General features: G+C 34.8%; 1 protein-coding gene across 4 annotated transcripts in view; it reads right to left on the bottom strand.

Annotated features, from left to right (window-relative positions):
* LRRC7 (leucine rich repeat containing 7) overlaps positions 1-20583 on the bottom strand; it is a 562518-nt gene that overhangs the window by 16726 nt on the left and 525209 nt on the right. For all 4 annotated transcript variants that reach the window (XM_044238453.1, XM_044238449.1, XM_044238451.1 and 1 more), the window contains 2 exons: positions 19006-19098; positions 405-479 (listed from right to left, as the gene is read on the bottom strand). In XM_044238453.1, coding sequence (XP_044094388.1) covers positions 405-479; positions 19006-19098 — 168 coding nt within the window. The remainder of the gene's footprint in view (positions 1-404; positions 480-19005; positions 19099-20583) is intronic.

The following is a 20583-nucleotide window of genomic DNA, read 5'->3' as shown; positions in this document are numbered from 1 at the left end:
TATTCAAACTGTAATAAGCTTACTGTTGAGAAATTAAATATGGATGAGTCCCTTCCTCATTCAAAGTCACACAGATACCCTGGTTTAGTACTCCAATACTCTTATTTATACTTGATAGCTCTGCATAGATCTTGTGTGTTTCAGTTCTTCTTGTATCACCAAAAACCCCAGTATTCATATAAACAAAAATACACAGAACATCTGCCTTGTGCCAAAAACTGAAATATATAGGATTATATCAGATTGACTTTGCTTCTGATTTGCTTCTCAACCCCCCAAAATAAAGGCAAATAAGAAATGTGAAAAGGACTTATTTCCAATCATTTAATTCAAGTTACTCTATAACGTGGGTACATATTTGTTTTAGTGTGGCAGTTGAAAACGGTGCTTCTTGTCTCTCTTACCTGAAGGATCTTATCGCCAGGCTGCAGCAGGTTGGATGCTGGTCCATCAGGCTGAACCCTAGTAACAAAGATACCCTATAAGTCAGAAGTAACAGAGGTTAGGATTGTATCATCAAGAACTAGGCCTAGTTAAAAAATTTCTCATTCACATAGAAAACAATGAAAACAGACTAAAAACAGTTTCCACATAGAAGCTTCAAAGATTTTTATAGTATTTTAAGCAGCGCACCACTTTTCAAGTTAAGTTTAAGAACAGTAACATCTTTACTTGCATAACAAAAGATGATCTTGTTTTTTAAAGTGCATTTATGATTTATAAAGTAATCTCATGGCATAGTCTTAATTTCTTTCTTAAATAATTGGAAACACGGCATTATACCATCTTTTATATAATTCCGAAATCATCCTAAGTTATTCTTCATTGAAAATGTCTTCTATTTGACAGGTTGTAAGTTCAGTGTACACTTTAAAAACCTTATCAGATTACATACAGATGCTATTTTATTTTAATCAGTATTTCTTTGTATATTACTGGTAATTTTAATATAAAATATATCTGAACAAATTAAACATAAGAAAATTCCAATATGCAATTTAAACATAATGTTTCTGCCAATGTAGTTACAGAATCCGGAAACTGATTAATTTAGTTAATAAAAAAGTCAAATTAATTTTGTTGCCCATGTATATAAAGCAAACATTTATTGAATGCCTACCATATGCTAGGGCTTGATTACTAGTGTTACAGAGATACACAGAATATAATTTTTGGCTTCAGTGAGCTCATAATATAGTAGAAGAAAAGTCAAGAAACCAACAGTTATGAAATATTAAAAATATAAATAATTTACATAACAGTATGTATTAAATAATAAAGATGATATCTCAATACAGTTGACATTATTTTTTTTCATTCCTAAATAAGTATTAATAGAATAGAAGATAATATTGTAATGTCATTCCCTTATTTAGGGAATCATCTTATTTGTTGATTTGTAAACTTAATAACTCTCACTTAAACCCATTAACCTTATGCACGTGTATTTGAATGGTTTAACAAGAAGGCCCTAGTTGAAATACTTCTATGTGTGTTTTCACTTAGCATTTCAGATCTTTATGAAAGTTATTAATTTAGAGATGTTGAATGATTTTTATCTTTCTGATTTTAATCTGTTTTCCTTCCCATTTAAAGATGAAACTATAGACAGCCATTAAAATCCTTAGAAAACTGTGTAACTTTTAACCAGCAATTCAACTTCTAGAAATTAGCTTAAGGACATAACTAGACAAGTTGCAACATTCATTTACTAATATGTTCATCATAGTATTATTTGTAATAATAAAAGTTACAAACCACACTTAAAAGTCTAATAACAGAGAACTGATTAAATAAATTACAGTAAAGTCACACAATAATATGATATGTGATCATTAAAAATGAAGTTCTAAGTGGCAGCTACAAAAGTATACTAGTCCTTAGTGAAACAAGGAAGTTATAAAACATTATACTCCATGATGCTATTACTATGTTATCATACTATTTTTGCTGAAACATGTTTATATACATATTTGTGTAAAGAGTATATTCCTAAATATTAGCAGTGGTTATACTGAGTAATGAGACTTCATTGTATACATGCAAATATGTATGTATATATACATACATATGTATGTATACATACATACACATATCTACATACATATATATACATATGTTTTTTTCCTTTTTGCTTTCTGTCTTTTCTAATTTTTCTACAATGATTATGTACTGCTTTTAGCCTTAAGAAAATAATAAAAACTAAAAAAATTTTAGGTTAACAGTGTCACTATTTGGATCATGTTCAGCTTGTTAATCTTGTCTATTCACTTGTACAAATGGTCAATTCAAAAGGAATAAGAAAACAGGTTATTTGGAAAGGACAGCAACATAAGGAATGATGGTGAATCCACCAGACCAGGGAATGGCACCGGTTATGAAAACAAAAATAATCCCTATGGCTCTTTACACACCGGGCACATAACACTCATTCTATCCATCCAGAAGACTGTATGTGCTTGGTCCTCCTGGCAGACCCCCCCTTTCCTATTGGGTCTCTGTACAACAGAGAGAATGCCACTGTTGCTCAAATAAGCCACTGCCTCTTAGGTGGTAGAGGTGAAGTTGTTCTATTTATCCCAGCAGTCAACATCTGGGCTACCTAGTTAACATTGGTTGCTTTTCTCCAGCTTATTTTGCGAGAACCACTTTAATAATGTTTGTATGAATCCAGACCATAGGAGCTAAATTACGATCATGTCTACAATGCTTGGAGGAACGGGTAATGCTCCACAACCTGACTGCTGAAAGAATATGAGTGTAATGTATGTGGCAGGTTTAATTTCATCCATCACAAAGCTCTGTGGGATTCAATCTCTGTTCTGAAGGTTTGTTTTCTTGTTGTCGTTTTTAAAGGTTTATTTATTCTAGAGAGAGAGAGAGGGAGCAAGCATGGAGTTGGGGAGAGGGAGAGAGAAAATCTCAAGCAGACTTCCTGCCGAGCGTGGAGCCTGATGCGGGGCTGGATCCCATGACTCTGAGATCATGACCTGAGCCAAAATCAAGAGTTGGGTGTTTAACCAACTGAGCCACCTAGGTGCCCCCTGAAGACTTGGTCTGAAGCTACTCTTAGGATGGCCTGAGTCTTCCAAAGCATTTATTGCTGCTTTCTAAAGCTTTAATATTTCTTTTCAATCAATACATTTCATCAACTAAGAAACTGCTACTGCCCCTTGGTATAGTTTTTTTTTTTCTATATTTATACAGATATACAGCTATATCTTATCAGGCAGCAAACTGCCACTTTAGTCAAAGCAGATAGCAATGAGTGTTATATTTGATAAGGGTCTGTGGCATTCATAATTTGTGGAGGTGGAATGCTTCCCAAAAGACTGCCTGCTACGGCCAATGCCCTGATTTTTCACTGTATTTGTGTATATAAATACAGCCATATGAGAAAAATAACTCAACCCATTTTGTGGTATCTGTTATGGTGAATATTGATGACTTTGGTACAGTTTTGGAAAAGCTCGTTGTAGTAATGTATCAACCTCCCTTTCAATAAATTCATTTTATTGTGAGACTTCAAAAAATACTTTGGCCCTGATGACAGAATTCGGTAAAGAATCAGATTATTTGTATTCTGAATGTTAGAACAGTAACTTCCCACTGTTTGGTAAAAAGCCATCATGTATGTTATCAAAGATCCATATCATGGCATCTGGTCAGTTGTATAGCTCTGCTGCAAGACTTAAAGTATGCTCAATTTCTGTAACATTTAGTTGAGTGCTAAATGTGGGACAAATAACCACATAATATGTTCAAAACAAGAGAAACAACACATACACCTAAGCTTATAGCAAAACCATTTTGCCCAAGGAAAGAAAATGCCTCAGTAACTCTTTTTCAACAAGGTAGTATATATTAGTACTTTTCTGCTGCTTTCAAGTTATCACAAATTTAGTTGCTTAAAACATCAAAAATTTATTATCTTATAGTTCTGTAGGTTAGAAGTCCAAAACCAGTTCTACTGGGCTGAAACAAAGGTGCTGGCAGGGTTGCATTATTTTCTGGAATCTCTAGGGGAAAATCTGTTTCCTTGCTTTTCCCAACTTCTAGTAAATGTCCGCATTCCTTGGCACATAGTCCCCCTTTTTCATCTTCATAGCCGGCAACTGTATATCTCACTGACCATTCTTCTATATTCACATTTCCTTCTGACCATAGCCAAGAAAGATTCTCTATCTCTAAGGACCTATGTGATTAGATTTGGCCCACTGGATCCAGGATAATCTCCTCATCTCAAAGTCCGTAATTTAAACTCACCTGCAAAGTCCCTTTTGCCATGTAATGTAACATATTCACAGGTTCTAGGCATTAGGATGTGGCTATCTTTGGCAAAGGGGCATTTTTTTTCTGGGTGTATTAGAAGCAAGAGCATAGTTCTGGAATTAGTCTGTGTTCCTCACTTAAAAACTGGGCAAGTTAATTAACTTTTGTGTACTTAACTTTCCCTCATCCCATAGTAAAGGCACATACCTCATAGTTAATACATTGAGTAAATATATACAAAAAAATACTTAGAACAGTAGATGGCATTCAGTGTAGCAACAATAAATGTTATCATATTTATTGAAAGTTGAGCTACAATCCAAGGTCTTTATCTTCAGTAAAACCCATATCGAAAGTTTCTGAGTCTCTAACAGTTTCATATTTATTGTCTGGAAATATTCAATCTGGAATATATTGAAAGGCCAACATTTGTTATCTTTCTCTCGAATGCCCAGCAGATAAAAGGATTTGCATGTCCTATTTAGGGAAGATGACGGGAAGATGGCTGGGAAGTCTACTGTCTCATCTGTGGTTTTCTAGTGGTGGCTCTCAGTGGTAATGGTTCTAATTATTGTTCTCTCTCAGCAGTGGACATGGGTCCCAACTAGAGGGCTTTCTGATAGTTCTTAGTAACTTTCCGGGGCTACTTCCTTCGGTAGCTCCCAAGTCAGGATCAGTTGCTCTTTACAGTAATAGCTGCTCCAATCTAGTTTTGGCATCTCTGAGTATATTTTTTAATGTCTGACATCTCATAATCAGCAGAATCATTTTCCCCCAGCACCACCTCTAGAGAGCATCCCACAACAGAGCAACCAAATATATGCTGCAACCATTTCCAAAGAATATATGTTTGCTTTCCTCAGACACCAGTACCTGGGTGTGCTTGAGTCAGACACAGACCCCCTGGACCATCCATTACAGTCAGACCCACACAAGTTTGCACCAACGCTAATCTAGAGAGGGCTGGCCAGGTGCTGCTAAGAGGCAGGACCTGTTGCCATTTCATTTTTCTTCCCCATTTTTTTTTTTTTTTTTTTTTTAGAAACAGTTTTTATGCAAGTCCCAAATAGTTTTGTTTTCTTAAAAGTATCCAGACTACGTTCTTAAGAAAGTTTTACTTTTCACAAGTAATTTTAAAAAGTAGTGAATAGGGGAGGTTTTTCATAGTGTTAAGATCTGATCTTGTCTAACTGGTTACCCAGTCTATACACCTCTAGAGGTAAACTTTAATGGACTCAGAAAGTTAATCTACAAGGCCAACGTTTCTAACTTTAGAGGAGAAAGGAACTTTGTATGGCTTTTTAATGATGAAGGTGAATGAGTGTGACAGTCTCAGCTATTGTAAATGTAGACCCCAAAATAGAACTTGTCTTAAGGGAACTGCAACTTCAATTTATGAAATATGTTTTTCTTTAAAATTCTGAAAAATCCTGGCTCTAGCTGATGCTAAGAAATTGGTTTCTAGGAAGGCCATATCTCAAATAAAAATTGTACACTGTTATCATTACAATTCAGAACACATTGGCTAAATATTATAGAATATAGAATTTTATGCTTTCATATAATTATGAAAGTTCAAAAGTGTTTCTGGAGGAAAAACTGACTCATAAAGAACAAACACAGCTATAGATTGAATAGATTTTAAAGGGGTTTTTTTGTTTGTTTGTTTGTTTCTTTTGTTTTGTTTTGGGTTTTTACTTTCTGCCAAAAGTGTGCAAATAATTTGTTTTTTCATGGGTCAGGAAGGTTAATATGAACCTATGTTGTGGCTTATGGAAGCAGAATTGGATCTACATAATAGACTGCATTTACTCAACTGTTGTGATTAGTAGAAGACTTGACACATCAAGGATATAAAGGTATTATCAATAGTTCTCCTCTCTATGAATCAGAAATGTGATAAAAAATATTTTAAGATTAATTGCTGACACTTTGGAAAACAGTGTGGAGATTCCCTAAGAAATTAAAAATAGAGCTACCCTAAGACTCTGCAATTGCACTACTGGGTATTTACCCCAAAGATTCAGATGCAGTGAAAAGAAGGGCCATCTGTACCCCAGTGTTCATAGCCGCAATGGCCACAATCACCAAACTGCGAAAAGAGCCACGGTGTTCTTCAACAGATGAATAGATAGAGAAGATATGGTCCATATATACAATGGAGTATTATGGCTCCATCAGAAAGGATGAATACCCAACTTTTGTATCAACATGGACAGGTCTGGAGGAGATTATGTGGAGTGAAATAAGTCAAGCAAAGAGAGTCAATTATCATATGGTTTCACTTACTTGTGGAACATAAGGAATAACATGGAGACATTAGGAGAAGGAAAGGAAAAGTGAATTGGGGAAAATCAGAGGGAGAGATGAACCATAAGAAACCTTGAACTCTGAGAAACAAACTGAGGATTTTGGAGGGGAGTGGGTTGGGGGGTTGGGTGAGCCTGGTAGTGGGTATTAAGGAGGGCACGTATTGCATGGAGCACTGGATGTGGTGCATAAACTATGAATCTTGGAATACTGAAAAAATAAAATAAAATTTTAAAAAAAGATTAATTGCTAAGTGTCAAATCTTAGGCTTTGAACAGTTTGCTACCTTAACAACTGAGGAATCTATATGTAGCAAAAGAAGATATTGATCCATGGCCATTAGAAACCAAAGGAGAGTGGGGAGGGAGGGAGGAAAAAAAAGGGATATTAGCAGTGACCATGATGCTTCTGTATATTAATGAGCTTTAGTCAACAAAGCAATGAAATGTAAAATCCATAAGCAATGAACAGAAATAATTGTTTAGAAGCCTAGGAAATCTGACCATCAAAAGACAGAGATATAAATATGCTACAACTGACCAAAGTCCTCTAAAATTTCTCAAAAATCTTATGCACATATGTTCAAAGGAATAACATATAGTGTATATATTGATTTATTAAACTCTCTTTCACACATTTTTAAATAATGTAAACATTAAAAAAGAAATCACCTGGCTACATTTGTAAAAAAAATTTATTAACAATTCACTGGAGCAACAAGAAGACTGGTAAAACTCATAGAAATTGACTTACACGATTGCAAATACCTTAATGGCAATATAATGGACATGATTTTTTTAAATTAACATATAATGTATTATTTGCTTCAGGGGTACAGGTCTGTGAATCATCAGTCTTACACAATTCACAGCACTTGCCCATAGCACATACCCTCCCCAGTGTCCATAACCCAGCTACCCTAACCTCCCCTCCAACCCTCCACAGCAACCCTCAGAGTTTGTTTCCTGAGATTAAGTCTCTTATTGTCTCCCTCCAGATCCCATCTTGTTTCATTTTTTTAACGGCCATGATCTTAATGGATGAACTATAAGTTGTTTAGGCTTGCATCCTTCTTTTAGGTCATTTTAAAGGTTTGTTTAGTAGCCAAATTAAAAAAAAAAAATATATATATATATACACACAAAATATATGTATTTATATACATAAAAATATATAAATATATATAAACACCATTGTAGAAATAAATAGGTATATATACTATACATATATAATGTTTAGTAGTTAAATAACATAAACATAATATATAGTTTTCAAGATACTGCTTTCTGACTTGCTAAAGTACCCCAAAAGTAAGCTGTTTATTCCCCTTTACTTGAGATTCCTGTAAGAAATGACAAATTGACTACTAGAATAATTTTTATGGTTTCATGCGGACATAATGCACTATTCTTTTTGGGGGGAAATTTGAATGTAAGGGCTAAAATTATGTTTGGCTTTGGTTACCTTATCATTATATTTTTTCTTTTATTAATTGCTCCAGTACTCCAAGTATTAACAAAAAATGAAACATCTCTGGGATGTCTGTCCATTATGACTGAAAGTACCTTTGCCTCCTATTCATTTCTTAATGAAATTCTTTTCTTTTTATTTTATTTATTTTTTAAAAAGATTTTATTTATTTATTTGACAGACATTGATCACAAGTAGAGGCAGGCAGAGAGAGAGAGGAGGAAGCAGGCTCCCTGCTGAGTAGAGAGCCTGATGTGGGGCTCGATCCCAGGACCCCGAGATCATGACCTGAGCCAAAGGCAGAGGCTTTAACCCACTGAGCCACCCAGGTGCCCCTCTTAATGAAATTCTTGAACTGAATAAAATTTTCTTTCATTTGATTTTCATATTTTCTCTTAAAGGTAAATGCTCACACTCCTTTACATATTGTGTTTTCAGATTTCTGCCTCTTTGGAAAAAAATTTTAAAAATTCCATTTCCTTTATTTCATGAATGCTTTAAAGCCTATATTTAATATGCCACCTCAAGCGGTAGTGAATTTTTGGATTGCTGAGCTTGAACCGTTTACTGATTCTGTTAGAGCCCTTCGAACAGAGGGTTTTCTTTTCAGCTTCATATATAGCATAAAGAGTGGAAACTATTAGAAACAGGAGTAGGGGACTATAGGTGGCTGTGGATTCTTCTTTGTAGCAATTCCCAAAATAGTACTGGTAATCAGCTTCGCGGTTATCATCACTGCAGGCTTCTTTAAAGCCTCTACAATGGTATAATTTTTTACTCTATTTCAAAATAATGAACTTCAAAGTGAAGGATTCAGTGAAAACTTTTTGTCACATGCTGAAATAAGGTTTTTGAAGAGAAGAATTATTTTGTGGAAGCTAGATTTAGTCAAACTATGATTCTTTTAGACTTAGGTTTTGGTTTTATTTAACGGTTAACACATCGTTGTGTAGTTAGACCATGCTAGAAGTATTGCTCAGAGGTGGCAGGGAACTCAGAGGTCAAAAGGGCCAGTGATAAATGTCCAGAAGGCACACAGTTATGAATTCCTAATACACTGACCTATGACGTGGCTCTTAGGCCAAGGCTTTGCATTGGCTGTATAGTGGGGAATGACAAAGATGGTTGGTTTGTTTTGTTTTTTCCCCACTTTGGAGATGCTCTATTCATCCGTTATTTGAAATTTTATAGTGGCAATGTTTTCATTTATTATCTGTGTAACTTTTTAACAAGTGTAATTTAAGGAAAAAGGACTTTGCAGTTGTAGACATTTGAGACTAAGAATGTGGTACAGTTTCAGAGGATGATGACTGATGTCACCCCGAGTAAATGCACTGAGACAGCCACGTGGCTGATGAATGGAAGGGAAGCTGTTCACACTCAGTCAGAAGGCACCTAAGAATAGGTGCCTTGATTCTGTGTCTTCTTGATTCTGTGTCTCTTTGACCACTAACATTTTATAGTTCAGAGATGGAGTCCTTCAGAGGACTAAAGCCACCCCAGCTGGAGTGTCAGACAAAAACAAACATACTGTGGAGTCTTTCTTGCAGTAAAAGAACAAGTCAGTCTTCCCAAGTCTATATTATCTCACTAAATATGCCATTCAGAGTCACGATAGAAACTTTTTTTTTTTTTTGGTCAAAGAGGAAATAGAGTAAACATGATTTTCCTTAGTCAGAGACTTTGGTATACTTCAGTAAACAAAGAGACAAAGGAAAGTAAGATAGGATTCTTCTTTAATCACCTTAATGTTTAGTCCAACACTAAAAGAGGTTGCTTCCTACCTCCTATTAATGAGTGTCTTTGGGGGTTCAATGACAGTACCTTGTTATGGAAATGTCATTTATATATGGTGATGGGGTAAGATCAATGAGGTTTCAAATATAGGAAGTAGTTTTCTACTCCATTATACTCAAGACAGTATAATTAGTTACTAAGACCATGTATAGCCGTACTAATTATATTGTAAAGGTGACAGGCAATTAAACAAATGCATATTTGCAGAAGCAATTATCATATGATCTCACTGATATGAGGAATTTGAGAAGCAAGACAGAGGATCATAGGTGAAGGGAGGGAAAAATGAAACAAGATGAAACCAGAAAGGGAGCCAAACCATAAGAGACTCAATCTCAGAAAACAAACTGAGGGTTGCTGGAGGGAAGGGAAGTCGGAGGGATAGGGTGGCTCAGGCACGGACACTTGGGAGGGTATGTGCTATGGTGGGCATTGTGAATTATGTGAGACTGATGAATCACAGACCTGTACCCCTGAAACAAATAATGCATTATATGTTAATAAAAACAAAACAAAACAAAACAAATGCATATTTGCAATTTTGTGCCTCATATAATAACCCTTAACTCTTATTATCTACTCACTGCTTAATCTAATTCTGGCTTTATTTAAATAATAATTTAAGTAATAAAAATAAACAATTATTTAAATAAAATATATTTTAAATATATTATTTTAGTCAATTTCTAATATAAAATATTTTAATACTTAAATTTAATATTAAATTTAAATATATATTAAAAATTTAATAATCTATTTTATGTAAAATATATACTACTCAAATAATAATTTAAATAATAATAAATAATAAATAAATGATTAAATAAAACTATTATATACTTAAAATACTTAAAGTATTTTAGTCAATTTAGTAAATTGACTTTAATCAATTACTATCAGATTACTATCAGAATTTAGTAAATTCTGATCTACAACTTAATTTTCTGGCATAGTTCTAAAACTTTCAGGTTAATTTGTCTTAGTTTCTCCTGGAAATCTATTCTCATCTGTCTGTGACTTTCTCCTGATTTATTAGAAGGAACTTAGGGAGAATTGAAGTCAGAATTTGCAGAACTTAAGAATCAGCTCTTTGAGTTTACATGATTTCTTCACACACCCAAAGAGAAAACTAAGGGTGTTAACTCTGAACTTCCTGTTCCTTCTGATCTAGTTTTGCAAACGTTTTCTTTAGTTACCGAAGAATACAGATTTGTTTCAGTTGATGATTACTATCTCTTAGGGAAATGGGGACTCTATTTGTAGAATACAGCAGTGTCTTTTTTTTGTAAGAAAAAATATTAATCAGAAAAATGACAAGGATTCGAAAGCAGATTTAAATGGGTCTCACTGCAAAAAGCCCGACATAGTCAATTTCTGGGTCCATACTGAAATACCGGTTGCTTTGGAGATCTCAGATAGATACCGTGGTTGAAAGCATGCAGGTTCTAGGCAGTGCCTCTCCTAGATGCAAGCATGTTGGAATCTCTAGTACTAAGGGGATTTCAGTTTGAAAGATGAAAAAAATCTACTGTTTTCATGATAGTATAATAGACACTTTTGGGGACCTACCCAGATTCTCTTTATCAAATTGGTGTTCTTATCCTACAGGTGTTCCTGATGGCTCACATCTGACACTTCTCTTGAAAATTACCATCAGCTAGAGCCTACTTACTGTGAAATGCTTGGCAGGTTATACCATCGCCTCTTCTCTGGGAATAACTACATCCAGTCCCTGATACTGGGACACACAAGGCTGTTTCCTTCTTCAAGGTGAGACATCTAGTGGAACCACTCATCTCCCTGAGCACTGTGCCATCACAATTCCCGTGTCTTTTGCCAGTTTCTTCCTCGCCCTCAGGCCTTTCTTTAAGATTTCACTGGAGAACAGCTCTTCAATTAACTGCTTGTATAACAATCCCCATCTCGAGTTTTGCATCAAGGGAAACCGACTTTATACAAATGCAAACTACAAAAGTTAAAGCTTTGCAGTATCTTCTCGCTTGGTGGGGCTATGTAGAGTCTATTATTCTGCTTACCAGTGATTCTTTGGAGGTCAGAGTCAGCAAAGAATAACTTTGGGGTTGGAATGGAGGAAAAGTGGATGATACTGTTTTTAAATACATATTTTTGAGATATATCTCAAATATTATGTGGGTAGAAAACATTTAGATAGTATTGCTACAGGCAGAGACCTAGTAACTATTCCTTTTTATTTATTTTCTGTTTTATTTCTCATAACATTTCCAAGAATTCTAGTAGGTTTCTAAGCTTTTCAAGCAAGAAAAGAGAAATACTGTGAGACCCTGGAATACCACTTAAATCATGTTGGAGTAACTTTATAAATGAAAAAAGACTTCACACTTTCCAAATATCTGTTTGACCCTTAGTAATTAACTTTCTTTCATTGATGGGTCTGTCAATTCTTGTTAGTTATCACAGGTATTATTTATGAATTAATTTTACATGCTTTCATATTTTGATTGAGAAGTGTCTGGCACTTTTCCAGTAAATAGTAGCAAACTTGGACATCTCTAAATCTTTTCCCACACCATTTTCTGCCTGAATATTTTATTTACTTTATTCCTTACTAAATGGCTAAAATGATGCAGCAGATGGAAAATAAATAATGTACAACTCTAGCAACCAGTACAACTACTGATGTAATAGCTATGTACTTGGGCTTTAATTTTACTGATTGTTATAAAATATCATAAAGTGATAGCAATCTTAATTCCAGTGATTTTTCTAAATCTATTGTTGAATTAAAACATTCCAATCAGCGTTCTTATTTAAAGTGGTTCTTTTTAATTGCCTTGTATTTTTCACATGTATACCCCAGTGATATTTTTGGGAAGAAACAAGCCTGTGTTGAGTTTTATTATATTCTTTCAGAAGTGGAATCCATGTCTTGTCTCTCTATATTATAATGTCTCAAAGCTACATTGTTCTATTGGCTAAAGCACAGTGCCATGCCTTTAGAAAGTTTCATTTAAGTGAAATACCTGTAGGAATCCTACTGATAGAAGACTGTGAAGACTACTTTTCTATCAATATTTCTGAATAGATTCAAGCTTTTTCCAACACAAAGAACAGAATATGGAAAAATACACTTTTTATTTAAAAAAATTTCACTTTTAATGTCCTCAAAGTGGCATTCTGGACCTCAAATTACAATTTGACTAAGATACAGCCAAAATAATCAGTTATGTTGTAAAATAATTTATGCTTGGTATTTATTTTAAAAAATTTAGTTTTATATCTGGGGCACCTGAGTAGCTCAGCCAATTAGGAGTCCAAAGTCTTGATTTTGGCTCAGGTCATGATCTCAGGGTTGTGATACCCAGCCCTGCCTTGGGTTCCATGCTGGAGCCTGCTTAAGATTCTTTCTCTTCTTTTCCCTCTGCCCCTTCCCCCCACCCCCCCACACACACAAAAGAAAGAAAATAAAAAAGATTAGAAAATAAAAATTTGGTTTTATATCTAAAAAAAGACGATTTAATCCTTCCTTAGTCCAAAATGCAGTGTGAAACAGAATTATTTCTATCCCTTGCTCCTGACTGTTACTTTCACATAATTTGTTGAGTCTTCAAATTACTTTGCATTACATAATCACTTGAAGTAGAATTAAGGATCGGACAGGTATATAAGTTATAGTATAAAGTTAATTTCTAAATATAGAAAATAAATCATATCTATCTGGTATATGTACAAAATAAAGGAAATGTATTACATGCAGTTTAATAATTACGCAGTAAATATAAATCATGCTGTGTGGAGTTCTAGACAAATGTGTTTGCTGTTCTTGATTTTTGTATCTATGAAGAACACATGACAAAAAATAGACATGTAGCATGTACTTTTTTGTAAGTTAAAAACATATCTTCTGCCAATTACCCAATGGCACAAGGCTGAGCAAACCTGGAAGATTATTCCTGTGCTTTTCTAACTTAACACTGCCAAGCGTGCCTCTGGCTGTTATTATTCCTGGGTAAAGGTATCAAGTAAACACTTTGATTCCCAACATCTAGTCCTTCTTCTCTTGATATTAATCATATACAACATATAAACTTTTATTTGATGCTATACCCATCTCCACACAAAGAAAAAATCCCATTGTTTTTCTAGGTGAGGAAGTAAGGATGTAAAGATGTTTAAGTCCTGTCTGCAGGCTGTTCTGGCATCTGGAGTCAATCTTTTAGAAGTCATATCGGATAAAATAGAGTAAGGTATTCTAAATTCCAGGGCATTTATTTAGGGTTTATTGGCAGTTATATTTTACATTTGCCATGATTCTAGTATTTTTCCTGTGCTTGGGATTTTACCTGTACTGTAGGCAAAGATGCTTAAAAATTTTAAGAACATGGATTTATTCTCCTATCATTTCTGTGTCTACATGCAGATTAGTCAAATCAGGAAAAATATGGCATCTGCTGAATGTAGTTATTATGTTCAAGCTGTGGAGAATTGGTGATTGTTCAGTCCTAATGCCCCAGTATGTATATTTCCTGATGTCCAGTGTTTTGAGGATATCCATAACATGGCTTTTATTTTGATATTATGACTAGATAATTGTTCATGGGACTGTTCAGTTCTGTACTTTTAGAGCATATAGGGAAAGAGTCTATGAGTTTTCTTTGATATCTTTTTTTTTTTAAAGATTTTACCCATCTTTTGACAGAGAGAGAGAGATAGAGAGAGCGCACAAGAAGAGGGAGAGGCAGGAAGAGGGAGAGGGAGAAACGGGCTCCCTAGAGAGCAGAGGACCCAACATGGGGCTTGATCCAAGATCATGACCTGAGCCAAAGGCAGAAGCTCAACCAACTGAGCCACCCAGGTGCCCCTCTTTTATATCTTTAAGCTTTAGGAGCTTAGTCTTTTCTCCTTAAATGAGGCAAAGGAGGGCTATCAGTCTCTGAAAGATGAGCTGTATGAATGCATCATTAAAAATCCACTCATCTTCAGGGTCTTGGGCTGACTTTTGAAGTCACTACAATAACACGGTATCAGTCATCCATTTAATCCAGTCTCTTCTTTCTAACAACATGGGGTGGAAATTGCATTGCTTAATTATTTGAGTTTTGTAAACATGGATTATTATTCCATGAACATTTAAAAATGGGCAAAGATTTTGTGGTTTATTCCATTGGCAAAATCACAACTATAATGATACCTTAGTCCAAAAGTTATGTAATTGCTTAGTAATCCACTGTGTACAGTGCTGTTCTAATTATCTAGATTCAATAGAGAATACATGCTGACTTCCAAGGACTTGTTGAAACAAATATCTAGACTATGACTAATTAGAGGATTTTGTAATACTTTCAATATTAGAATATCATATTAGCCTCAACTCTACAGGGTATAAATTTATCATGTGGCTCTTCTGCTAAGTGGCATTTGCAGATAGAGGCGTACATCAGAGTGTTTATTAAGAGAAGAGGATTTAGAGTCAGATCAATTTGTGTTCAAATCTTGCCTGCCACAGATCACCTAAATGACCTTGGACAAGTTAATTAACCCCTCTGGGCCTCAGCAAAATGAGGGATAGTAATACTCAACTAACACAAGTTGTTATGAAGATCAGATAAGCATGTAAAGAACCTAATAGAGTGACCAGCATATTATAGACACTCAATAAAAGGCTATTATCTTTATTACGGTTATTATTATCATCAGATATGTTAGATTAAAATCTTTCATCTCTCTCTAGCATATGGCTGTCCTGACAGCAATGTTTCCTATGATAATAGACCAGATCAGGGATTCCAACCACTTTACTGGAGGGCAGAAGCAAGCATTACGTAGGACCATATTCCTCTGGTTCTCTGTCATTTTCCCTTTCCAAGTATGTAAAAGCAGTTTTCACCTGGCAGTGAACCCAAAATAATGAACTCCATGGCAAGTGAATAGGTCTGTTCAATTATTAAACCTTGTTCTGTCAATGACATAAGCTGCAGGACTAACTGTGTTCCATCCATTTAGTCCCAGAAGACCATATTCAGTTAGGACAACCTCCGAGTCTTTGAGAGTAGTTAAGTTTGTAAGACCAGATGCTGTTAGAAGCTCTCAAAGTCCAGTATAAAACAGTCCCCCTGTCTGGCTTAATCCTGACTTCCCTCTAAAGTCTCAGTGAACTTTTGGACTATCTTAAGTGTTTTCTGCATAATCTCATGCTACCCTAGAATTTAAATGGGAACTTCTGCCAGATGAATGATACAACTCACTTTTGCCTCATTCCCAAACTCCCAGCCTTTTAGGATGACGACTTTGTACCTCATGTTTTCTCTGTCTGACGACATAGCAGGTAATCAGTTTGGATCCTATCTCACAATGGTCCTTGGCATTTGGTGAAATGGTGGTTCTCATCAATCATAATGAAGAGGATGGGATAAATCTACTGGCTACTTTATATATAAAATCCTGAATGCCTCAAAGACATTCAGTTATCTAGAATTTTACAAAGCATTCGAACATTCATGAGCAGTACGTAAAGTAATATAGTGTGCTTCTGAGAATATAGTAACCCATGAGTTGTTTATTGGAAGAGAATATGTATCATATTAAAGTTTAAGCTTTTGCTTGACTTGGACTCCTTATAAAACATCCAACTCTGACTCAGGTAGTATCTGTTTAATTTAAAAATCTGTTTAATTTGGTTTTCCTCACCCTCAGCTGTAAATTAGTCAACTCATGAAAAAAAAACAAAAACAAAAACAAAAAACAGTCTCTTTTTCAGCAGTGGAAAGAGGAGTATTTTTAAAGTTCATTTTCATTTTCTTCCTTTTTGGCATTTTTGGTTAGTTTAGATACCGGATTCTACTCTAAATTTTATGCAATGGCTAAATGAATGGGACATGGGGCTAAAGAAATGCAACTGAATTTCTAAGAGATTAATCCCTTTCCTTGTGAGTGAATTAAGTTCTTGTAATAATTGTCAGACCCAAGGTCTTCAGATCCTCTGTACACTTTTAACTAAATATCCACCCTATGTTTGCTGTTACATCAAAAGTGGTCAATAAATTAAGAGCAATCTTTAGAGTCTTCTGCAGATTTGCAATTTTTAATTACTCTCATCGATTTTGCAATATTAGAGATTCACTTTTTAGATTGTGAAGTGTGTTTTAGAGAATAATCAGGTGAAGAAAAGTGCTTTTGAGGGGAAATCTTTCAGTGGACAGACACATCATCAATTCAAGCTTCCTATCTGTTGCATTTAACCAAAAGAGCAAATTATAATATCATAGAAACAGTTCAGTCTCACTAGAGTCATTAAAATGTTACAAATGCAAAATTAAATTAATAGTTCTAAAATGTTCATATTTGTCATAGTAGAAGAATTACAGGCAATAATTTTAAAACCTTCTATTTATTCTTTCCTTGAGTTGAAAACAACAGCAGAAAAGCAGTAGCATTCAGACTTCTTGACTATTTAGCAATCTGTTCATCCTTAGTTTAAACATTTATTACCCTGTGCCTTCCAAAAATAAAATGAAAAGTTGTATTTGCTGGTGAGAAAGGAGAGAAAACATGTCTTTTGGATTTTAACTATCTTAAGAATGATATGATTATTAACTTCTCATTGAAAGAACTTGGTGGAGAAAATGTGACACCGGAGAAAAAGAGAAGGGTCAAGATGAATAAAACATAATGATTTGAGGCTTTTAAAAATACCATCATATATTTCTGATAATTTTGAATTTTCATACTTTTTGTCTTAAACTATACTGATAATTTGTTTAAAATTAAATAAACACTTGATCCTACAAAACCATGAATATTTTAATTCTACTATATCAATGGTTATCTTCAACATCATTTCAAAATAGAAAGACACTAGTCACTTATGAATAGACATTGCTAACTGGCATTCCCCTAATTATATAAGGCTGCCTCATGCACATTTCTTTGTAGAATAGCTGCTCCAACCAACCAGCTGACAAAAGGTACTTCCATCTATAGCCACTGGGGATTTCTTTCTAGTCCCTACCCTCTAAATATGTATGGTGTGAAAAATTCTACCTTCTAATCCGTTCTTCTTCTTTTCCAGAAAGGAAAGGAAGAAGGGCATAAAGAATGTGAGAAAACAAGAATATTGGGAAGAAGTAGAGGAAAATAAGGGATTAAAGGCTCTGTTTCAGGTTATAGAAATCTCCAGAGTAGGGACACCCACGTGTTTTCAGAATAAGGTTTCATGATCAGAAATTGATGTGTGGGTTATTTTTTATAATAATGATGAGTTGAAAGAATCTGTCCCAGGTTGTAACTCAAAAGTAAATTGAGAACCTGTGGAGGTTTTACTCATATCTAATTTCTGTCTTTTTTCATTATCCCAAAGTTTTGCGATGTCACTTAATGCAAATACATTTGATGAGGTCAAAAGCATATAGTTTCAATTATTATCAAATTACAATTACTAATTGATTCAAAGCTGAGAGCATTAAACACTGATGGTAGCAGGGTAGGTTATATAACTCAGGATAAATTTTTTTAAATAAAAAAGTCAGGTAGTCCAGGTCCACAGTGGGATCAGACAGGCCAGATGTCAGTATGGGCACATGTTGGGTGTTCAGCATGAAGGTGGTGGTGACCTTTTACCCATGGTTTGAGAAACAGGGAAGCATGAGAGGATGCCTTTAATTATCTGCCATGGCTAACTTTGATTTTCCCAAAGAATGTTTGTTTTCTGTGGTCTTTCAGTTCTATACTTCTATTAGTGAAATATTTTATCAACATAATTACTTAAAGAGATTTCAGTCAGCTGGCCCTGGCAATAAAGCATTATTTAATCATTCTGTTACCATGAGGAAACATTTTCCCGGATAACTGATCTACAAGGAAACTTTTGGAAACAACTTGTTATAAATTGCATATATAGTTTTCTTTAAAAATATATACGATTATGAGCAAAACAAAAAGCAAAAAAACAAAAACAAACAACTTTCCTTTGAAAGAGAATGCTGATTTTTCCCCCTATTCTTAGGATTTGTCAAGCACTGCAGTGAATTTTTTCCCGTGTGCTGAAAGTGTATCTAATTGGCTTCATAATTAACTATTTTATTAAAGCCCAGTACATTTTTTTCTGACCTTTTTTTTTTTTCTGCAGTAAAAGACAGTGTTTTTCTAATTAAAACCATCAATAAGAAAGTCACTTCTTACCTTGTCAGAAGGTTTAAATGGATTTCCTTGTCCGCTAATTCCACCACTGATACTAAATCCAAGGCCAGGATTTTTTTCTATTCTCACACAAAACTATATAAAAAAGATACAAAAAAGTGATCAAATATATATGAAAGCTAAATATTTTCAAATAACTGCATCACAGTAGAAAAGATCCACATTTCACTTTAAGTTCCCAAGGTTAGTCTATATTATCTCAGTACACAAAAGACAAAGTACTTAGTGCTTCTATAGGCATAAGTCGTGACTGAAATAACCTGAAATTACCCGGGCAAGCAGATATTACTACTTACTCATTATTGTGGGTAGAAATGTGCTTTGATTAGCAGATTTTAAAAAATGAAAAGCTATAGTTATAACGATAATAAAATTATGCATTATTTCAGTTACCTACTTTAAAGGCACATATATTCTGACCAAGTAGAAGAGACCGTATGAATAAGTGAAAGAAAATTTGCAAATGTTCAGTGAGGGAAAATATGGCTGTTTAAATAAGTTGCTACTGCTTGCTAGGAGAGTAACACAATTCATCTCCTTGGTAGGTGATTCTGTTGTTTGGAAATAGCAGGGTTCTTATTTTAAGAAAGGGGAGAACTTTTTTTTTTTTTTTAAAGATTTTATTTATTTATCTGACAGAGAGAAATCACAAGTAGATCAGAGCTCAAGTGAGGGTGGAGCAGTGAGAAAATGAAATATTCAGTAATAGAAGTTTTGAGTTTGTCACCAGCTCTTGGAGAGGCAGTTAGAAGCCTTGGAAGACAGAGGAGAACACTGAAAACAGAAAGAGGTCAAGACTATGGAGAAACTGACAAGGAATAGTTAAGTATTTAGGACTGTGAGGGCTAATATTCTAGTATTCTGTGCTGTATTATCTCCCCAAACCCTAAACCATCAATGAAAATCTGTTAAACACAAGAGCCTTGTGCGTTAAGACCAATGGGGAAATGATGGCATGGGAGTAGGTCCATGTCACACTAAGGCTGTAGTATAGACGAAGCTATTATAAGAGTGAATGCAGATCAAGAATTCAGCAGAAGGGAAGTCACTGCCAGGAATGATCTAGAGAGATGATAACAAACCTAGGAATGCGCTTTTTTTCCCCCCTAAGATTTTATTTATTTGTCAGCGAAAAAGAGAGAGAGAGTGTGTGCACGAATGCACAAGCAGGGGGTAGTGGCAGGCAGAGGGAGAAGCAGGCTCCCCACTGAGCAAGAAGCCTGATGGGAAATTCTATCCCAGGGCCCTGGAATCATGACCTGAGCCAAAGACAGATGCAACTGACTGAGTCACCCAGGTGCCCCCAAACCTAGGAATTGTTGATGACCCTGAGCTGGGATATGTATGAGGGCCATGGTGAAAATGCTAGCTTTCCAGGTAAAGTAGGATGGGGTGACCTGAGATGATTGAAAGACTTGGGACTCTAGTGGGTGCATACATTTTGGTTACAGAAAGAAAAAAAGAAAGAAAAGAGAAAAGAAGGGAAAAGAAAAGAAAGAAAAAAGGAAGGAAGGAAAGAAAGGTTTTTAAACTCTTAGGTACAGAATAAATACTAGAACT

This window comes from Neovison vison, chromosome 2 (assembly GCF_020171115.1).
Source record: "Neovison vison isolate M4711 chromosome 2, ASM_NN_V1, whole genome shotgun sequence".
NCBI classification, from domain to species: Eukaryota; Metazoa; Chordata; class Mammalia; order Carnivora; family Mustelidae; genus Neogale; species Neogale vison.
The sequence above is the reverse complement of the archived record's forward strand: the minus strand, read 5'-3'. Positions and strand labels throughout refer to the sequence as shown.